Source organism: Curcuma longa, chromosome 21 (genome assembly GCF_044706935.1).
Source record: "Curcuma longa cultivar G26 ecotype Majalengka, Jawa Barat chromosome 21, ITB_CL_G26_1.1, whole genome shotgun sequence".
Lineage (NCBI taxonomy): Eukaryota > Viridiplantae > Streptophyta > Magnoliopsida > Zingiberales > Zingiberaceae > Curcuma > Curcuma longa.
In genome coordinates, this window is record NC_133881.1 from 2,197,280 (window position 1) to 2,214,081 (window position 16,802).

Genomic DNA, 16,802 nt, shown 5'->3' on the forward strand with positions numbered 1-16,802 from the left:
TGTATGATCTTATTTCCTTGATTCTTTCTAAAAAGAAACGTTAAGAGTGATCAATCCACCAATAACAAACACAATCGGGAAGAGATTTCAGTTGGTCATATGGTTGGAGTTGTATGAATAATTGTCATATGCAATAAAAATTCGATAACATCAAAATCTGCTTATTTTCAGGAAGCAAAAGTTTGTCTGGTACTATTTCAAGGACAAAAAGTTCAATCAAAAGATCAACAGGTATTAAAAAAAATCACTCTTTTTACAAAACAATATTGTTGCCATTTATCCAATAAACTCAGATAAATCATTATTATACTTCAAAAGATACAAATAATTTAACAAAAAATATACCTTTTAATGTTCATAAATTCTTACCTTAACTTCAATGACATAGTTGAAAATTCTAAAATGTCAAGAGAAACATAACTGTACTAAATTTGGAATGAAAAGCAAGAAATTAATAACTTTGTGAGCTAATAAGCTAAAAATTGTCACTGTAGATCCAACTAGAGATAAACACAAGGAGTTCAATCAGAACCTGAAACTTTGGAAGGAAATTTTTGAATCTTGGCATTAAAAACAAACTAACCAATAGGTATGAACATAAGACTTAGGTTCATTATAGAAATATCAACAATATGGCAACCTCTTCATAATATTCTGGACCTTTACATTTTATTATGGAAATCTAAGTAAAAGTGCTGAGCAAAAGCATAATTGCAATATGAGAAAAGACATTAAGTATAACAAAACTATAGAGATGGATAGACTCATGATTATTAAGGGCACTCGCCTGAGTGCTTAGGCGCAAGGCGTGACTAGGCGAGCCTCTTGCGCTTGTGTGCCTTAAGCATGCACCTTGTGAGAAAAGAAAAAAAAATCAATCTTGAAAAAACTGATGAAGATTCAACTATACAAATTTGAAACATGTGGTGGTGGTGATGATGATGAAAATGATATGATTAAGGAAGATGATAAAGATTTTGATGATTTAGATATTTAAAAAAAATTATTTGAATTATACACATAACATATTTATTTGTAAGTGAATTTTATATTTACATTATTATTTAATATTTTATGAATTATAATTTTATTAGTGAAATATTTTTAAAAATTTTCTTATATATATTTGAATTGTAAAAATTTATACTCAGCCTTACTTAGGTAAGACATGCGCCTCAGACCATAGCACCTATATGCTTTTGGGCACCTCACACCTTAGGTAACTATAGATAGACTATATGTAATTTCAAAAGTTGCACACTCAAGCACTTACACATGTTATGATGTTGTTGTTATATAAAAGGAGAATAATAGCGACCAAAGTAAAGCACAAGTGCAGAAACAAGAATAGATAAATAGTTTCTACAGTCTATCCTTGAAGTAACAAATATTAATGCTTAACAGCAATATCTGGTTTATTAATACCGACTACTACAGTGTTCTAATATTTGGCATTCTGACATCCAACATAAATCAACTAAATCTAGAGGAAATAGAGAGTATAGCTGCGCATACACCACATAGCTGCAAGAGAGCTATGCAGACACTGTTGCTTCTTTCCTCTTCATTTCCAGTTTTGTGGAATGTTGTTTCCCACAGGCACTTGTCTTAAGTAAGCCATGATCTAGAGGAAGAAAATTCTATAACATGTCTTCTTGGGTGATGCTCTGATTTGCTAGCATCATTTAGCATGCAACCATGACTGAAAATTTCCAGTAGTATACAATTAACAAACTTCAAGAAGACACTTATGACAACCCAAAGATACCTCTCCCAAAATAATGTGTGTTTTTTCTCCTAACCCTATTTGCACATCTACTACTGCTTCTCAGTGGAGTGAGGTAGAAACGTAGAAGTCCATAGTCAAGGTTCCCTGGAGAGGGATAATGGACACTTCGGCTTCGACCAAGCTTGAATTCATTTTTCATTCGCCATTCAGACCTCAAATTCTTCATATCAGCATTACTAGCATTCATACTTAGGGATGCACCCTGATTCACTCTAACAGGACCTTGGCAATCACCATTGTTTAGTGATACACCATTGGTTTCCATGCTTTCGACACTATTACTCTTCTGTCCATGTATAGTCTCTGATGCAGACCTCTCCAGAATATGATCACATTTTTTTACCAAGTCCCGGAAAGAATTACCTATATTCCAATCCCAAACCTTACTCAATCGGCGTGACTTTTTCCTTCTGATTCTTGACACAGAGTCCCCTGGTTGAGATTCTTCATGAAGTCTCTCAATAAAAAGTGTCTCTGAGGAAATGGGTTTCTCGCTAGCCTTAGGCACATTAGCAGTAACTTTGAATCTGTCAATTTTATCAATATTTTGGTTGTGATTTCCAGTGATTTCACCATGCATACCTATCTCTGTTCTTGTTAAATCTTTGTCGCCTTCTTCAAGGCAAGAAAATGAACAGGACAGTGCCCTAGTCAACATTGAACCATCCCATGAATGTCTTGGAGGTTCCCAGGAGTTCTTACTTGAATTATGGCATAACCTCCAGTCACAAGATTGCCATAAATTAAGATAGCTTTCGGAATTTTTATCACCAGATAAATAACTAGACTTATCATCGGGTATTTCAAACTTCTTTGAAATGCTCCCCGTTCTACATAAAATTCTTTTCTTTGCAAACATCGTATTGAACCAAAGGATCTTACCTCGGCCCTTTTGCCTCTCTGCAGAGTCCCTGATCTCTTTGGCAATAAATGTGCTAATTGTAATCTCCTCAGAAGAATTGGAATCATTCTCGATCATCCTAGTTCCTCCATAAGAGTTGATTTTGATGTTAGCATCCTTAGAGAAATTGCTGCCGTCATGGGAACTAATTTCAGATTCACAAGCATTTGAAGTTGATGGCAAATTTTTTTCTGGCACACTACGTGTAGTTCCGTCAACATCCAAATCATCATCCAATTGAAACAAGTATTGGAGAGTCTTTCTAGTCCCGGCTTCACTAGTTTTATTCTTAACATTAGGAACCACATCTGGGACCTTGACTATTTCCTGCTGTATGTTTCTAGGTGCTTCCACACTCTGTTCAGCAGTTCCAACATTCGACAGCCTCTCAACCAAGCAAGAAGGACAAAAACCAGTGAAGAGCTGAGACGGATGTCTCACGCACCTAGAGAGGTTATCATTTTCCAGGATCATCTTCACAAAACACAAATTCCAAATGGTGGACTAGGGCATCAGATCAACTTGGCGATGCCAAACTCCCAAATTGTACCAACAGTGGACAACAAAAGGCGGAATGGAACACTCTTTGCTGAAGATTCGAGTTCTGGACAGTAAAGCATAAAGAAAGTTATCCGTACCCTTTATTCAAAACGCAACAAAAAGAGTTACAAATCAATATCAGAAGCAGCTGGATTACATACCTTTAACTTCCAAAAGCCAGAAGATATAAAAATCTCGAACAAAACGCAACTCTAGAACACGTAAGCAACAGAGAACCCCCAACGCTGCCAGTTACTAAAAGGATCTCAAAGGCATCCAAAAGAAACCAACTTTTAGTTCGTGCAGCTCAAAGCAAATTGAAACCTAGATAATAACAATGCCATAAAAGAAACGAAACGCACCCGACGGATTTCAAATAGAGATTTCGGAACAACTACAAGATTTAGCGCGGATTCGAGCTCCAGTAAAGGTAGTTTCAGCAATCGACAGAAAGAAGCGAGCTCAAGTCGCCGAATCCGACGGAATCTCCCCCACGAACCGATGCCAAAGTCTCAAAATCGCAGCTTTTCCATGCGCACGGAGAAGCCCTAGAATGAATCAATATATTAAATTAATACCAAAACCCCAACTTGGGAAAACGTCGACAACTCTCGACAACCATCATGACCAAATTACCCTTCATCTTCTCTCACAATATCGGAAGAGCCATTCTCCATAGTACCGGAAATGCCCATTCCAATGGTTGAGCAAGAAGCTGATTCTAGCCGTTCGATCTATTTAAATCGTAATCTAACCAAGGATAACAACGTCAAACTATCGAATGGTGAGGGCAATTTAGTAATCTGGATGGCGATCGACTTCGGATACTTCAGCCGAAGCGAAGTGGTGGGAAGTTTAAACTCCACGTGGCGCAATCTGGGAGTACCTTTCAGTGAGCCGTTACCAGAGAAGCTCTGCAAATTGTCAGAAAGTGTTCTAGATGGCAATTTTCATTTCTAATTGGACTAAAGTGATAATTCTAATTAATTAAAGTAATATTAAATAGTTAGATTTTTATTTGGTAAAAATTAAAAGAATAACCCTTATTAATTAAATTTGCTATAATGTATAACGTGGAATATTTTATAATATTTTGATCAACTAGTTATAATAAGGATAAAAATTAAAAGAAGGTTCTGTTTTATTTATTATCAAAATAATGTGTTATTCTATTTATAGTTTTATTTTTAAAATTATCTTTATTTTTAATATTATCAACTATAAGATTATATATGCTATAATTTAACATTTGACATTTACATCATCTACATGAAACATAGTAATCATTTTGCCTTTTTGAAAATATTATCTTAGTAGATAAACATAATCATCATCATTTTGGGGATCCCTGGCTTGCACCCATTCATTTCTTTTGCGCGCATACATACCAAGTAGTACGAGGTAGCTAATCCCGACTACACGGTTACTAGGTCTTCTCAGATGTCCTTCGACCTAGGGGCAACTTTTGGAGCCCATCCCTTGGATCCCTTTCGGGTTCCGGTACAAGCCATTCATTTAAAGTAAAATACTTTTTATACTTTTCCTTTTCCATCATAACATGAATGTTCCATAACATCTTTCTTTCATTCATAGTGAACACTCATGCCATACATATTCAGTACATTCGTCATAAGGTGATTCATAACATCTGCTTAACAGCATTTAAACCTTAATTTTAGGTTGGGTCGTACTTCCTCCATAAGATTTAACTTTATTAACCTTAAACCGACCAAATCAGGAGATTTATGTCTCTATCATCGATCAGAAGATCAATTGATAGTTTTAAATCGTTCCAAGGGTCGATTCTGTCGAAATCTTCATCACAGTGGCCTCTGTAATCGATCAAACGGTCGATTACCGAAGCCTAATCGATCAGAAGATCGATTTCCTCATTAACGCGTCCACAGTAGGCTTGGTAATCGATCAACCGATCGATTACAGCCTCGTAATCGATCAGACGATCGATTACGGCCTCTTAATCGATCGGGTGATCGATTAAGAGTCGCGATTTCATTCCTCGTTAAAGCGTGTAATCGATCAGACGATCGATTACACTCTCTGGTAATCGACCAATGGGTCGATTACCAGTGTTTCTGTTCTCGGTTCAGTTTCGATCAACCATTTGTTCTCTCTAACCCTAGAACCTGGTTATTTCTAACAACAAGTTATCCAGAATACAGATCATTGGGAACTAGTATTTACACTCTAAACATGCTTTAAACCTTTTAACGAAGAATCTATACAAAGCATAATTTATCTACAGCGGTAAAGATTTTAAACGAAACAGCATGATTTATCTACAGCAGTAACCTTTTAAACGAAGAACATATTAACATGGCATGATTTCTAGGAAAACTATCATCGTAACCATAAACATGCATTCATCAACCGTAGCCATTATATTGCAGGGAGGGGATACTTACTGGGAGTTCTGAATTTCTACAGGTTAGACCAACAGAAGACGAAACCTTTGCCCGTGCCCTAGTTCTCCTCAAATCTCTGACACCTTCGGCCAGGGAGAAAGAACAACGGAGAAGAGAAGGCAAGGAGAGGAAGAGACAGAGAAGCGAAAGGGGAAAAAGGCTCGAGGAGAGGATTTATAAAGGGAAGAGAACAGGTTCGTAACTCCCCACTCTCCCACGTCTTAACCCCACTAAGTCTCTCCGTTTGCTTTAATGAAACTTCATGAACCCTTAGGTTTAACAAGCATTTCCCTCATACCTTTAACAAGAATTAACTACTATCCCTTATGGTTAACTTGGCTTGCTACATACTGGGGGTCCAAGGGTCAATCCCTGGCACCTCCACATTTCTTTTCTTTTTCTCTTTTCTTTTTATAGCAAAGCCTTCATAAATTAACCCATTAAAGAAACATTTTAGGCCATTCCTTTTTGCCTAAATATTTATTCCTTCTTATCCTAAAACAAAATTCTATCATATACATCAATATTTATCCAGAAATCATTGAAGGACATTTTGGGTATTTATTTCAATTAATATTGATTAATATTATATTATAATAATTATGAAATTATAATTACTACACAATTATAATAATTATTTTTGATCAACACTAATCAAATTATATATGTTATAGTAATTATGATTTATATTATTATAATACAGACAATTTATTTTTTATCAAGAATAAATATTATATACTATATGGATTATAATTATTACAATTATGAAGTTATAGCAACTATAGAATCATAATTATTATAATTATATAATATTCATAATCTCATAATTACTATAATATTATTAACAAATAAAAATAGAATGAAAGGAAATGGGATGATATACGCCTTTTATTTTTGTCCTTATAGTAATTATTATAATAATATTAGATTAATTTTAATTAAATTAGAATAATTTTAACTAATATTACAGCTTTTTAACTAAATTTTAGATAAGAATTTAATATTTTGAGTGTGTATAAAGAATATTATCTTCACATCTATCATAAAGTGTAAGTGTTATTTGATTGTCTCCTTGGGTATGGTAGTGTAGTAGTAAGATGTCTAATAGCATCTTCGTTAGCTTGATTCTCATGAAAGACAATTTATGCCCACAGTGCTCGAAAACTTAGACAAAATATATTATTGGATGAGTAACCGCTGCACTTCCGAATTTATCCGACGACGTAATTAGGGAGAAGATCGTCCACTTCCAAAATTAGTTGGTTTGAAGTCTCAAATACTCGGATTAAAAAAAAAATCTTTTGCTTGTTCATCAGTTAAAGGGTATGTTTACCAAGAGGGATGAATAGAGGGTTGGATATTAGACTTACTATTTATGTAGACAAAATCTTAAGACTAATTTCTAATGCACATTCAAAAATGCTTTGAAAGTCAACTCTTTGGATGGATTATAGAAGAATCCTAATACCCAATTTTTTCCCCTTGAAACTTCAACCACATTATAAATGCAACAAAAGGGTAAATGAATGGGTGTGTAACTTTTCTAGAAGCCTGCATTTGAATAATGGAGCAAGGCGTTGACTTCAAGATTTGCAATGTGTCGTGGCTTCAATCTAGAATCTAGGGTAAAAGGTCAGAATTAAATGACGGCGAAATTCACCACGGGGGAAATCGGTGAAAATCTAGATTTTCCACAGGTTAGATATGTTATTACTGAGAGTCAACCAAAACATTCGAGTCAACTTTAAACAGCCAACGAAGAAAAGATAGGCGGCTACTCTGTTTTGACCACGACGTCTGCAATGTTGTCACGATGGCTCATCTTCTTTTCTTTTTTCAAAAAATAATTAATTAATTAATTAATAATTTCAAGTTTGCGTGAAGAGGAAGACTATTAAGAAGCCCCATTAGCCACGGAGCCATCCATATCCAGCACCTGTCCGCTTAGAGATGGCTATGCGACCGCCGACGTCGTCGTCGTCTTCGTTCCGGTGGCAGAAGCCCCGGCCGCTGCACCGCCGCCTGCCGCCTCTCCTCGTCCTCCTCGTCTCCGCCGCCTCCCTTCTCCTCGCTCTCGCCTTCGCCCGTGCGGCCGCGGCCGGCATCCTCCGCCACGCCAATTCCTTCGGCCGACGGTGCTCGCCGGAGGGGTATGTAGGCGAGGAGGAGGAGGCTACGGCGGCGCAGCAGCAGCGGAGGCGGCCGCGCATCGCGATGGTGAGCTTCTCCGACGAGGCGGAGGGCGGCGGGCGGCTCCGATCGTTCCGCGGGGTGGGGGAGGCGGTGGCGGGGAACAAGCGGGCGTACGCCGGCGGGATGGGGTACCGGTACGTGGACAGCAGGGGCCTCGTCGATCCTGGCCGCCCGCCTAGCTGGAGCAAGATCCTGGCCGTCCAATCGCTGCTTCCGCGCTACGACTGGGTCTTCTGGAACGACGCCGTGAGCTTACTCCACCGCCGTTGACTTCCGATACGAATTCGTTATTTACTTCGTGAACTAATTGGCGGTCTTGGTTTCAGGACACGATAGTGATGAACCCTTCGATATCTCTGGTAAGTCTCTTTTCTCTTTTTCATTTTTTAAATATATTTTATTGTGTAAATTTATTATATGAACCAGTAATTTACTTAAAACGAGAGAAGCATAATAAATAAATTTTAATTAAATTACAGTAAAGTTTTTGAGGTATTTATCTGTCATTGTTACCATGGATCATAAATCCTTATCAAGTATATATAAAATTAGAAAGACTAATTACTAATATATTTTAGATTTTTAGACTAAATTTATAAGATCCTATAGTTGAGCTTGATCAACTCAACTTCCTTGGAGACGAAGTTCGTATCTAGCTAGGTCTATTTGATTGACTTGAACAGATAGTAATCTCGAAATGTAGATCCACAAGATGAAGTCAAACAAGTTTGATCGATCCAACTTAACTCGGTTAATGCGGGTTTAGCTAACCTAGAAGCTATACGTTTTAACTTACAATTTGATTTTTTTTCTGTATTAGCATGAATTTTACTCTTTTTCTTAATATGACAATTAATAATTTTTTTTGTGTTTTTTGAATCTTAGGAGAGTATTCTTCATGCTGCTATCGGGCACATGGATTTTGACAAGGCTCCTGACCTAGTAGTCACTGAGGATACCAATGGGGTCAATGCAGGTAGTTAATCTTTCTTTTCTGAGCTAGGAAATAATATATTTTATAATTTTTAATAGATAAAAATCTAGTAGGCATTTTGTTTAATCATCGAAATTGAAAAGGACATCTCACTTTATTCGTCTCACTATTCAACTGTGTATAATTATTTAATTATTCTTTAGTACTATTATCTTTCGTCTAATTTTTGAATTGATCGAGTGTTTTATAGTAGTTACGAAATCATAATTGCTATAAGATGAATAAAAATGATAGAAATTCACATTGTAACAGTTACAAAATCATAGTTATTACAATTGCTCACGTTGTAGTAGCTACGTTTTCATAGCTGTTATAATAGTAATTATAACAATTACGATTTCGTAATTGTTATAATGTGACTAAGAATTTATATTGTAGTAGTTACAAAATCGTAGTTACTATGATACTCGATCAATTTAAGATTTAGATGAAAGATAATAGTATTAAATATTAAATAGTACTCGAGGACAATTAAAGTAAGACCCCTTTGATGATTTGTAAAATAGAGGATGCTCTTTTGATTATTATCCCTTTTTAATTAACTTTGAGTAATTCTAGACAAGAGAATGACAATTCAATATTCAATATCAGGAGTGTTCTTTGTGCGACGATCAGAGTGGAGCAAGAGGTTCTTGAAGAAATGGTGGAACGAAACCTCCTTCGTTCAATTTGGATCCACAAAGAGCGGAGACAACGACGCCCTCAAGCATCTCATCTACGGTCTATCCGAAGAAGAGTTGCGAGCCCATGTGGCCATATCGCCCATGCAATGCCTCTTCAATTCGTATCCTTGGATTCCCACTCTCAAATCCATGCTCCGTCTTCTCGCCTCGCCTCGAGCTACTTGGAACGGTTGGTCCAATTTAGGATTTAATTAAATTAGTAATTGTGTTTCCCAAATCCCTTTTTTTCAATGCTCGATGAACAGTTAATGATGTGGTTAATGAACAGGAGTCTACTCGGATGGCGACTTCATGCTACACCTTGCTGGCGTAGATGACAAGAGAAAATGGGTGGCCAACTTGATAGAAGAAATGCACTCTGTTTAGCCACTACTGAAAGAATAATAGTTGATGTAATTAGGAAACATTTCTTTTGAAGTGAATAGATCGTATGATCCTGGGCATATTTAGCATGAACACGATGAACTAAGTGTACATACATACATACATACAACTCACATTGCTGCCGTAATTGACTGGTATTTTCCATTTAAGATTATTGATCGACTTGTGCTTGTTTGTTTGTTACGATAGCAACATACATGGATAGAAAGATGGAGGTAAATTCATGTGCATATTTCCGGGTGAGTAGTGAGTTGATTCGCAAATGCTTCTTTCAGAGAAACTATTATAGTAGTTCTCTAGCTAAGACAACTATGAAATCTTCACAATTAGGAGCAACCTTAAACAAGAGCAGCAACTGTCAAACCCACTTTGACACATCAGGTCGGATGAAGCCTTGTTGCCCTGAATGACATTGCAACATTTGAATCGATATCCGAGCCACAAATAAGGCTTGTAGTTAGCCATTTTATTAGGGAAATATAAATAGTTTATGATTCAGCACATGTAATAGCTGCACTGTGATCCAATGAAATTTGCTAACCACCCTCCAGGTTTAATTGCACAGTTTGTTATAAAGTTCTAGTATTCCTGCCACCAACGAATATTATATTTACAAAAGAATCGCATTTCTATGACTGCCACTACAGCCAGCTCTCAAGGTTCTCTGAACCACACTGGATCATTGCTGCTTGGTATTATTCTCACAGGAAGGCTTCTCGACGGCATACTGTTATGATTAGTGGTCTGCCGAACATAACTTTTACCCTTGTCATCGGAAAAATGAAGATTGAAGGCCTCTTCGTTATCAGAGTTGTCGATGTACGTGGTTCTGAACATAGAGTTTGGGGTTTTCCACTCATTCTTGGCAGCAATTTCTGATTCTCCTTGCTGCTCCTCGCTTCTCTCGGATACATCATCATGGTGGAAATTCAGATGCTGCTCGCCAAAGGTTGGGGGCTCCATAAAGCTTGCCTGTGGGATAGATACCTGAGCACTAGGTCGATTCCACCAATGGCCAATATTGTGATGCTCCACAACTGGGTGGTGAAGATCGTCCTCCCTGAATGGAGGTCTGGATGTAGAGGCCTCCAGGTGACTGTGAATTCTATCTGTACTGTCTTCTATTTCACTTGACTGCTTATTCAGCGGCGACCACATTGGTTCTGAAGGTTTGGCTATCACTTCATCGGCAAATGGATGGAAGTCAGTTGAATTGATAGCTGGGTCGAGCGAGACGGTTGTGTAATACCAATCAAGGATATAGGGGTGAGTCCTTCGATTAGGATTTGTTAACGAAAAATAATCACGGTTGTGACGCACTTCCCTCGAGAAGAATCTGTGTGTTTGTTCATGCTTGTCATTCCATCTGGACCTAAAGTTCCATGGATGATAGGATGAGCTGTCCTGAATGGTATGGGGGTAGCTGATGTGGGTCTGCCTTTCCCTAAATTTGTGAAGATTGGACAAGAATTGTTGACCATATGTGTCGGGCTCCCAATATGGATAGGTTCTCTGGAAGCTGCAGAAGAGCATGAACCAAATGTAGGTCAAAAAAAAAGAATTTATGCATACTAATTACTCATCTAAAAATAAATAAATTGAAAATGTGATATTAATTTGAAGAAATCACATCATATAATTAAACCCAACTATAAAATGCCCCCCAGATTGTCTGCTAGAATCCAAACATATCAGAAAGGGATGAAAATCCTTGGATAATTCCAAAGAAAATCTTTTCTTCAGTTAGAAGGTTCAAAAAGTAGTGAATGATTGTAGAAAGTGAAGATACTCGAGATCTGTCATGAATGCCGGCTTTTTTCAACCACTGATATTTAGCAAACAAAGAGTGAAAGGTTACCAGTCATGTTTGGCCCTGAAAGGGCTTGATTAATGAGGAAAATGTCTGTCTATCCATGCATATCATAAAAACATAATGAACAAAGAACTCAGTTTCCACCAATCACCTAGTCAAGCAGCTGACATTGTAGCTTAGAACAGTGGGTAAAATTAGACAATGGAATTGTATCAAGGTAATGGCTCCTGTTTTGAGAATGCACAAAAAGGGTATTGATAAAATTATATATAAATCAACTTTGTATATGTAACTTGCATGCCATATGTTGTAGTCCAGCGAATGACTTCATTGCAATAAACTGATCCTCTCAACCATACTCTAAAAGTTGTTTTTACGATAAAATGGATATGGAATGAAGTTGATAGAAGTAACCTTGAGTAGATGGTAGTTTAATGTTGTCCCACATGATAACCAGTTCTTGGAAAGGGCATATTAGATAACAGGTCATGGCCTCAAGGAAGACGTACTGATAACCAGTTCTTGGAAAGGGCATATTAGATAACAAGTCATGGCCTCAAGGAAGACGTACTGATAACCAGTTCTTGGAAAGGACATGTTAGATAACAAGTCTGCCTCAGGGAAGACGTACCTCAAAAATGATTTTTCTGTTTTACCCTGAGAACTCTTTTCTCGCTCTGCATTAGAAGGTGAAGCATACTTCTTATTTCCATGGTTTTGGAAGTCAAACAAACTAAAACTGCATGTAAATAAAAGAGAATTAAGTTCATGAGCAAGCGCAATAGCCTCTCATGAAAAAACAAATAGACAGCAGCATAATGATTGACCTGCAGACATCGCCAACTCCATCAACATACACCGTGAATTTTGAAATAAATCGCAAAATGTCATCAACATGCTGTGTATTGGTACATATATGTATTAAATTGTATACAAACTCATAATGCAAGTTCATGAATATAACACCAAGTTTTACCTTGGGCACAACAAATATGAGCAAATAAGGAGTAACGAAAATGGATGCCATCTCTTCCAGTAGCATCATTCCAGTGTACTGCACTAGAAAAGACCAATTAAGCAAACTTTTCAATGCTACAATCAAAATTTAAAGTAACTGTGATTTATAGAAATTGAAGTGTTCTATACCCATCATCATTTGTAAACTGGTCCATGTATGACATGCACATGCAGCAATTTGCCGCAACACATAGAACATACACTGTCATTATGCATGTGCTCTTAATATGCTCAGATGAGAAACTATATGAGCTACAAAGGAGACGGAGACCGCATATCATTTTAATCACATATTGCCTCACACAATCCAAGCCAAGTTATTGAGTTTGAACAAAATGACGTTGTCAAACAATTAAAAGTCAAAAGTCTGGCAGTGCAATCAACAACATATGTCACTCATGACCTATCCCTTCATCTCCTATAGCAGTCATGACCTATCCCTTCACTCATGTCACTCATGACCTATCCCTTCATCTCCTATAGCAAACAAATGGTTCACTATTAATGCAATTACCCTTTAGGTTAAATAACAATGTTACATATCAAGGTTTAAAGATTTTTGGATACCTATTCTTATAATCCCTTAAAAACGTCAGTTTTTGTTTGAAAGTGTGTATTTATCATAATATACATATGGATGCCATGTTCCATTGATTAGCTCTTTCAAAATTATCACTTAAATGTCACTATATTTTAATAACAAGCTATTGCCAACAGTGCATCAATTGCTTCAGACATTGGTCTATAATACTTGTATAACTTGGAAACAAATTCATGTAAGAGAAACTAATAGTATATATCAGTTTGATCGTAGTTGGTCACAGGCGATTAGTGAACAAAATGGTGCTGTAACCTAAAAAAGAATTTCTTTGTGCTGCAGCAATTGCAGAACATAGAAAATACATGCTAAAAAAATTCAACCTGTTATAATGAACAGTGATGATAATTTGTTGCACTGTTATAGCGAACAATGAACGAAAATTTGTTGCCCTGTTATAAATTATAATGAACAAAGAACAAAAATATGCATCAATATTTGAGAGATACATACTTTAGATTGTATAAATCACTATCAAATGCTCACTAATGAATTAATTTGTACCAAGTTTAGCCTCAGCATAACAGGTTAGCAGGCTTAGATCTAGAATATACTCCAAATTAAATAATGTGTAGGTCAATATCTAATTAGACTTGTAGATTACACATCTTTTTTTGTTTCAAGGTTAACTTTAAATGAGGTTGTGCGACGAGAGAAAAAAACTACAGAAATTAACCCCTAATGCAGAATGTTTTAGTCATGGAACTCGTGCATGTTTGCATATTATTTAAGAAAGAAAACAATATATGACAAAAATAACAATTTTTTGACATTTAGAACAACTGCTCATGGCCAACTATAATTTTGAAGATAACAGAGCCATTACCATCACCAAATTTTTAATTGATGTAAAAGGAATTAACAAAGATTATAGTTCAAGAAATTAGGGTGTGGTGCCCAAGTTGGATACCTGAAACAGGGTTGCAAATTCTGCACGAACAACATCACTATTTTCTCTACCACGCCACTTTTTGGGCATATAATGTGTGTTTTGGATGACAATAGACATTGCACCTTCTGGATCACGATCTTGAAGTTCATCTGTTACAACAGCTCGACTTATGGCAGTCACAGTTCCAAAAACAGCAGCATCCCAAAATAAATTGCGACCAAATATCTGAAATCATATTTAGGCACAAATAAAACTTGCATAGTTAACCTTAAATTCATAGTTAAATGCACAAGATAGATAACTTACTTGACCTTCAAGTAGAGACTCATCCAAGAATGCAATTATAATTAGAATTGCAGCAAAGCCACCAGAAACAAAAGACACAAATTTGGCTAATATGGAAATTAGGGGGAATGGAAACTGCTTTAAATAATTTGAAGCATCTATCACACTGTTGTTTAATCGTTGCATAACCAAATGATCCACCTGAAAAGTTATTTGTCACGAGGTAGGGTTGCAAATTAGAATTTTAAATATCGAAAACCCACGATAAACACAAGCAAGCAAGTATAGGGGCCTCGAGTCGTATTTTTCCAAGGACTAGTAGACAATTGCGTGAATTGAGCTTTCGATATCGTTCTTTTTGGGGTTTTCTATAAAAATGGGGATTTTGGTGTTTTTAAAATGAAATGAAACTAAAAATGCATTGATTTAATAAAATGAACAAAATGAAATCAAGTTATCTCCTAATCTAGAAATGCAATTTCAACCTAAAGATGCAATTCAACTCAAATCAAGGTAACAACCCAAACTAATTGGCATTAATCATGAAATTCATCTAATGTTTATAGCTCTCAAATGCAATATTCAAAACACTGACAACAACTTATTGGAATCAACAATTTAAGATATCCAATGCAAGAACTAAAGGAAGAAAAGTTGAATTTTAAAGAACTAATCTAGCTTGCAAGAACAAAGAACAAAGATTCAACTCAACCTATCAGCTATAATTAACCAACACAAACAACCAAATGGTCAACCTAAGCTATCTAACCTCCTAGAAATCGAAAATAATATGGCACGAAATAGTGAAATTGACACGAACAGTGAATGAGCTAGGTTATCAGAGTTTCAGTAATGAAGATGGCATTTGAAGGGTTAAAACTCAACTAATCAAACAATCTCTAATGCATATCGAAATCCAAACAAAATGCTAAAGTATTAATGAAGAAACAACGTTTAAGATTTGTGAAACAATTTAACAAACTGAAATTCAGAAACACAACTGCAGAAACGGGAAAAACAGCAAAATCAGAAACTCATCCTCCTTCCCTTCTCCTTCAATTCTCCTCAGCTCGGTGTCAACAAGCTCTTGAATCTCGTGGAAGCTTGAAACTGGTCGTCGGAGTGTTTCCCTTGCAACCCAGATGCTGTTCGGCCCGAAGAAACCCGCTTCGGACAGAAACAGAGCTGGCGCAAGGCTGGGAATTGGCAAAAATTGGATTCCGAGCTTCTTCCTTGCTCCGATTGGCTTTCTGATGCTTTAGGATTGCTCGCCGTACCTCGGAGAACCCCTCCAATGGAAATCGGCACCTGATTTTGCAGCCGATGGCCGGAGCATGAAGAAACCAGGGTTGGCGCCGCCGTCGAGCCTCCTCAGCTGCCAGAATACCCCGATTTCGCCAAGGTGCGCGCTGTTACGTCGCTGAGCAAGCATGTGTCGGGCACGATGAACAATGGCGGAGCCACTGTTCATCCCTTAATTTTCGGTTTTTATACCGCGGAATCTGAGCCGTCCATTTTTGATCCTATGATGGAGCTTTGATCTGGGGTGGATGAAAAAAGGATTGCAATGGTCATGATGTTAGCTTGATTTGGCAAATTTGACTCGATTTAACCGCGATTGAGCTCGAGTTGGGTCCGATTTAGCCCTAAAATCAATAAAAATCAAATTAATGTAAAAAATTCACCATTAAATCACAAAAATTATATCAAGCCTTACGCAATATAGGACAGTTAAAGTCAAATCGATTCAATAAATAATTATTTTCATGTAAAAGCCTAAAAATAAATCGATTAAAAATTAATAAAACCCTAACTCATCAAATTCCCCCACACTTACCCGCGTCCCGCTCAAGCCAACAAAATAAACTAGGATTGAAATTATCTAAGTTGTAAAGTCTCAAAAGCTTAAATCCATGGACTAACCCTTGTACTTGGTTAACCGCATAGTAAGTTTCACCTTTCATGATTAATTGAGAAAAATGCATCACACTAAATCTCACGAGGTTGTTTTCAATAGATAAATCAGTGGCTCTCACCCTAATTCTAATTCATGATCAAAAAGGAAATGGAGCTCACTCAAGCAACTTAAGTTTCATGCATTACCATAGGCTTGCTTGTTTTCTACTCTCCACTACCATTCATGATTTGGAATCCACATATACTAGGCTTATTGAAGACATAAAGGAATCATGAACTGAAATAAATGAAATAGGAATTTAGAAGTGAAATTTCAAGAGAAAAGAAATTTCAAGAAAATAGAGTAAAGGAAGTGGTAAACATGGGTATAGTT

General features: G+C 36.7%; 3 protein-coding genes across 3 annotated transcripts; 1 reads left to right on the top strand and 2 right to left on the bottom strand.

The window, feature by feature from the left end:
• Positions 1–1,327: 1,327 nt before the first annotated feature.
• Positions 1,328–3,755, bottom strand: LOC141815417 (uncharacterized). Its single transcript, XM_074703367.1, has 3 exons — positions 3,593–3,755; positions 3,392–3,485; positions 1,328–3,294 (listed from the first exon to the last, which is right to left on the bottom strand). The coding sequence occupies exon 3, from the start codon at positions 3,162–3,164 to the stop codon at positions 1,749–1,751; it is 1,416 nt and encodes a 471-aa protein (XP_074559468.1). The 5' UTR covers positions 3,165–3,294; positions 3,392–3,485; positions 3,593–3,755; the 3' UTR covers positions 1,328–1,748.
• A 3,839-nt stretch (positions 3,756–7,594) lies between these two features.
• LOC141815053 (putative alpha-1,6-mannosyltransferase MNN10) lies at positions 7,595–10,054 on the top strand. The gene is made up of 5 exons (XM_074703016.1): positions 7,595–8,092; positions 8,173–8,205; positions 8,732–8,822; positions 9,432–9,692; positions 9,792–10,054. The coding sequence occupies exons 1-5, from the start codon at positions 7,604–7,606 to the stop codon at positions 9,887–9,889; spliced, it is 972 nt and encodes a 323-aa protein (XP_074559117.1). The 5' UTR covers positions 7,595–7,603; the 3' UTR covers positions 9,890–10,054.
• A 260-nt stretch (positions 10,055–10,314) lies between these two features.
• LOC141815003 (autophagy-related protein 9-like) lies at positions 10,315–14,587 on the bottom strand (the record flags this gene model as incomplete). Its single annotated transcript, XM_074702961.1, is given in 6 exon segments — positions 10,315–11,426; positions 12,352–12,459; positions 12,548–12,618; positions 12,697–12,774; positions 14,246–14,452; positions 14,534–14,587. Coding segments are annotated over 6 exon segments (1,383 nt in total), but the record flags the coding sequence as incomplete, so codon positions are not given.
• Positions 14,588–16,802: the final 2,215 nt, after the last annotated feature.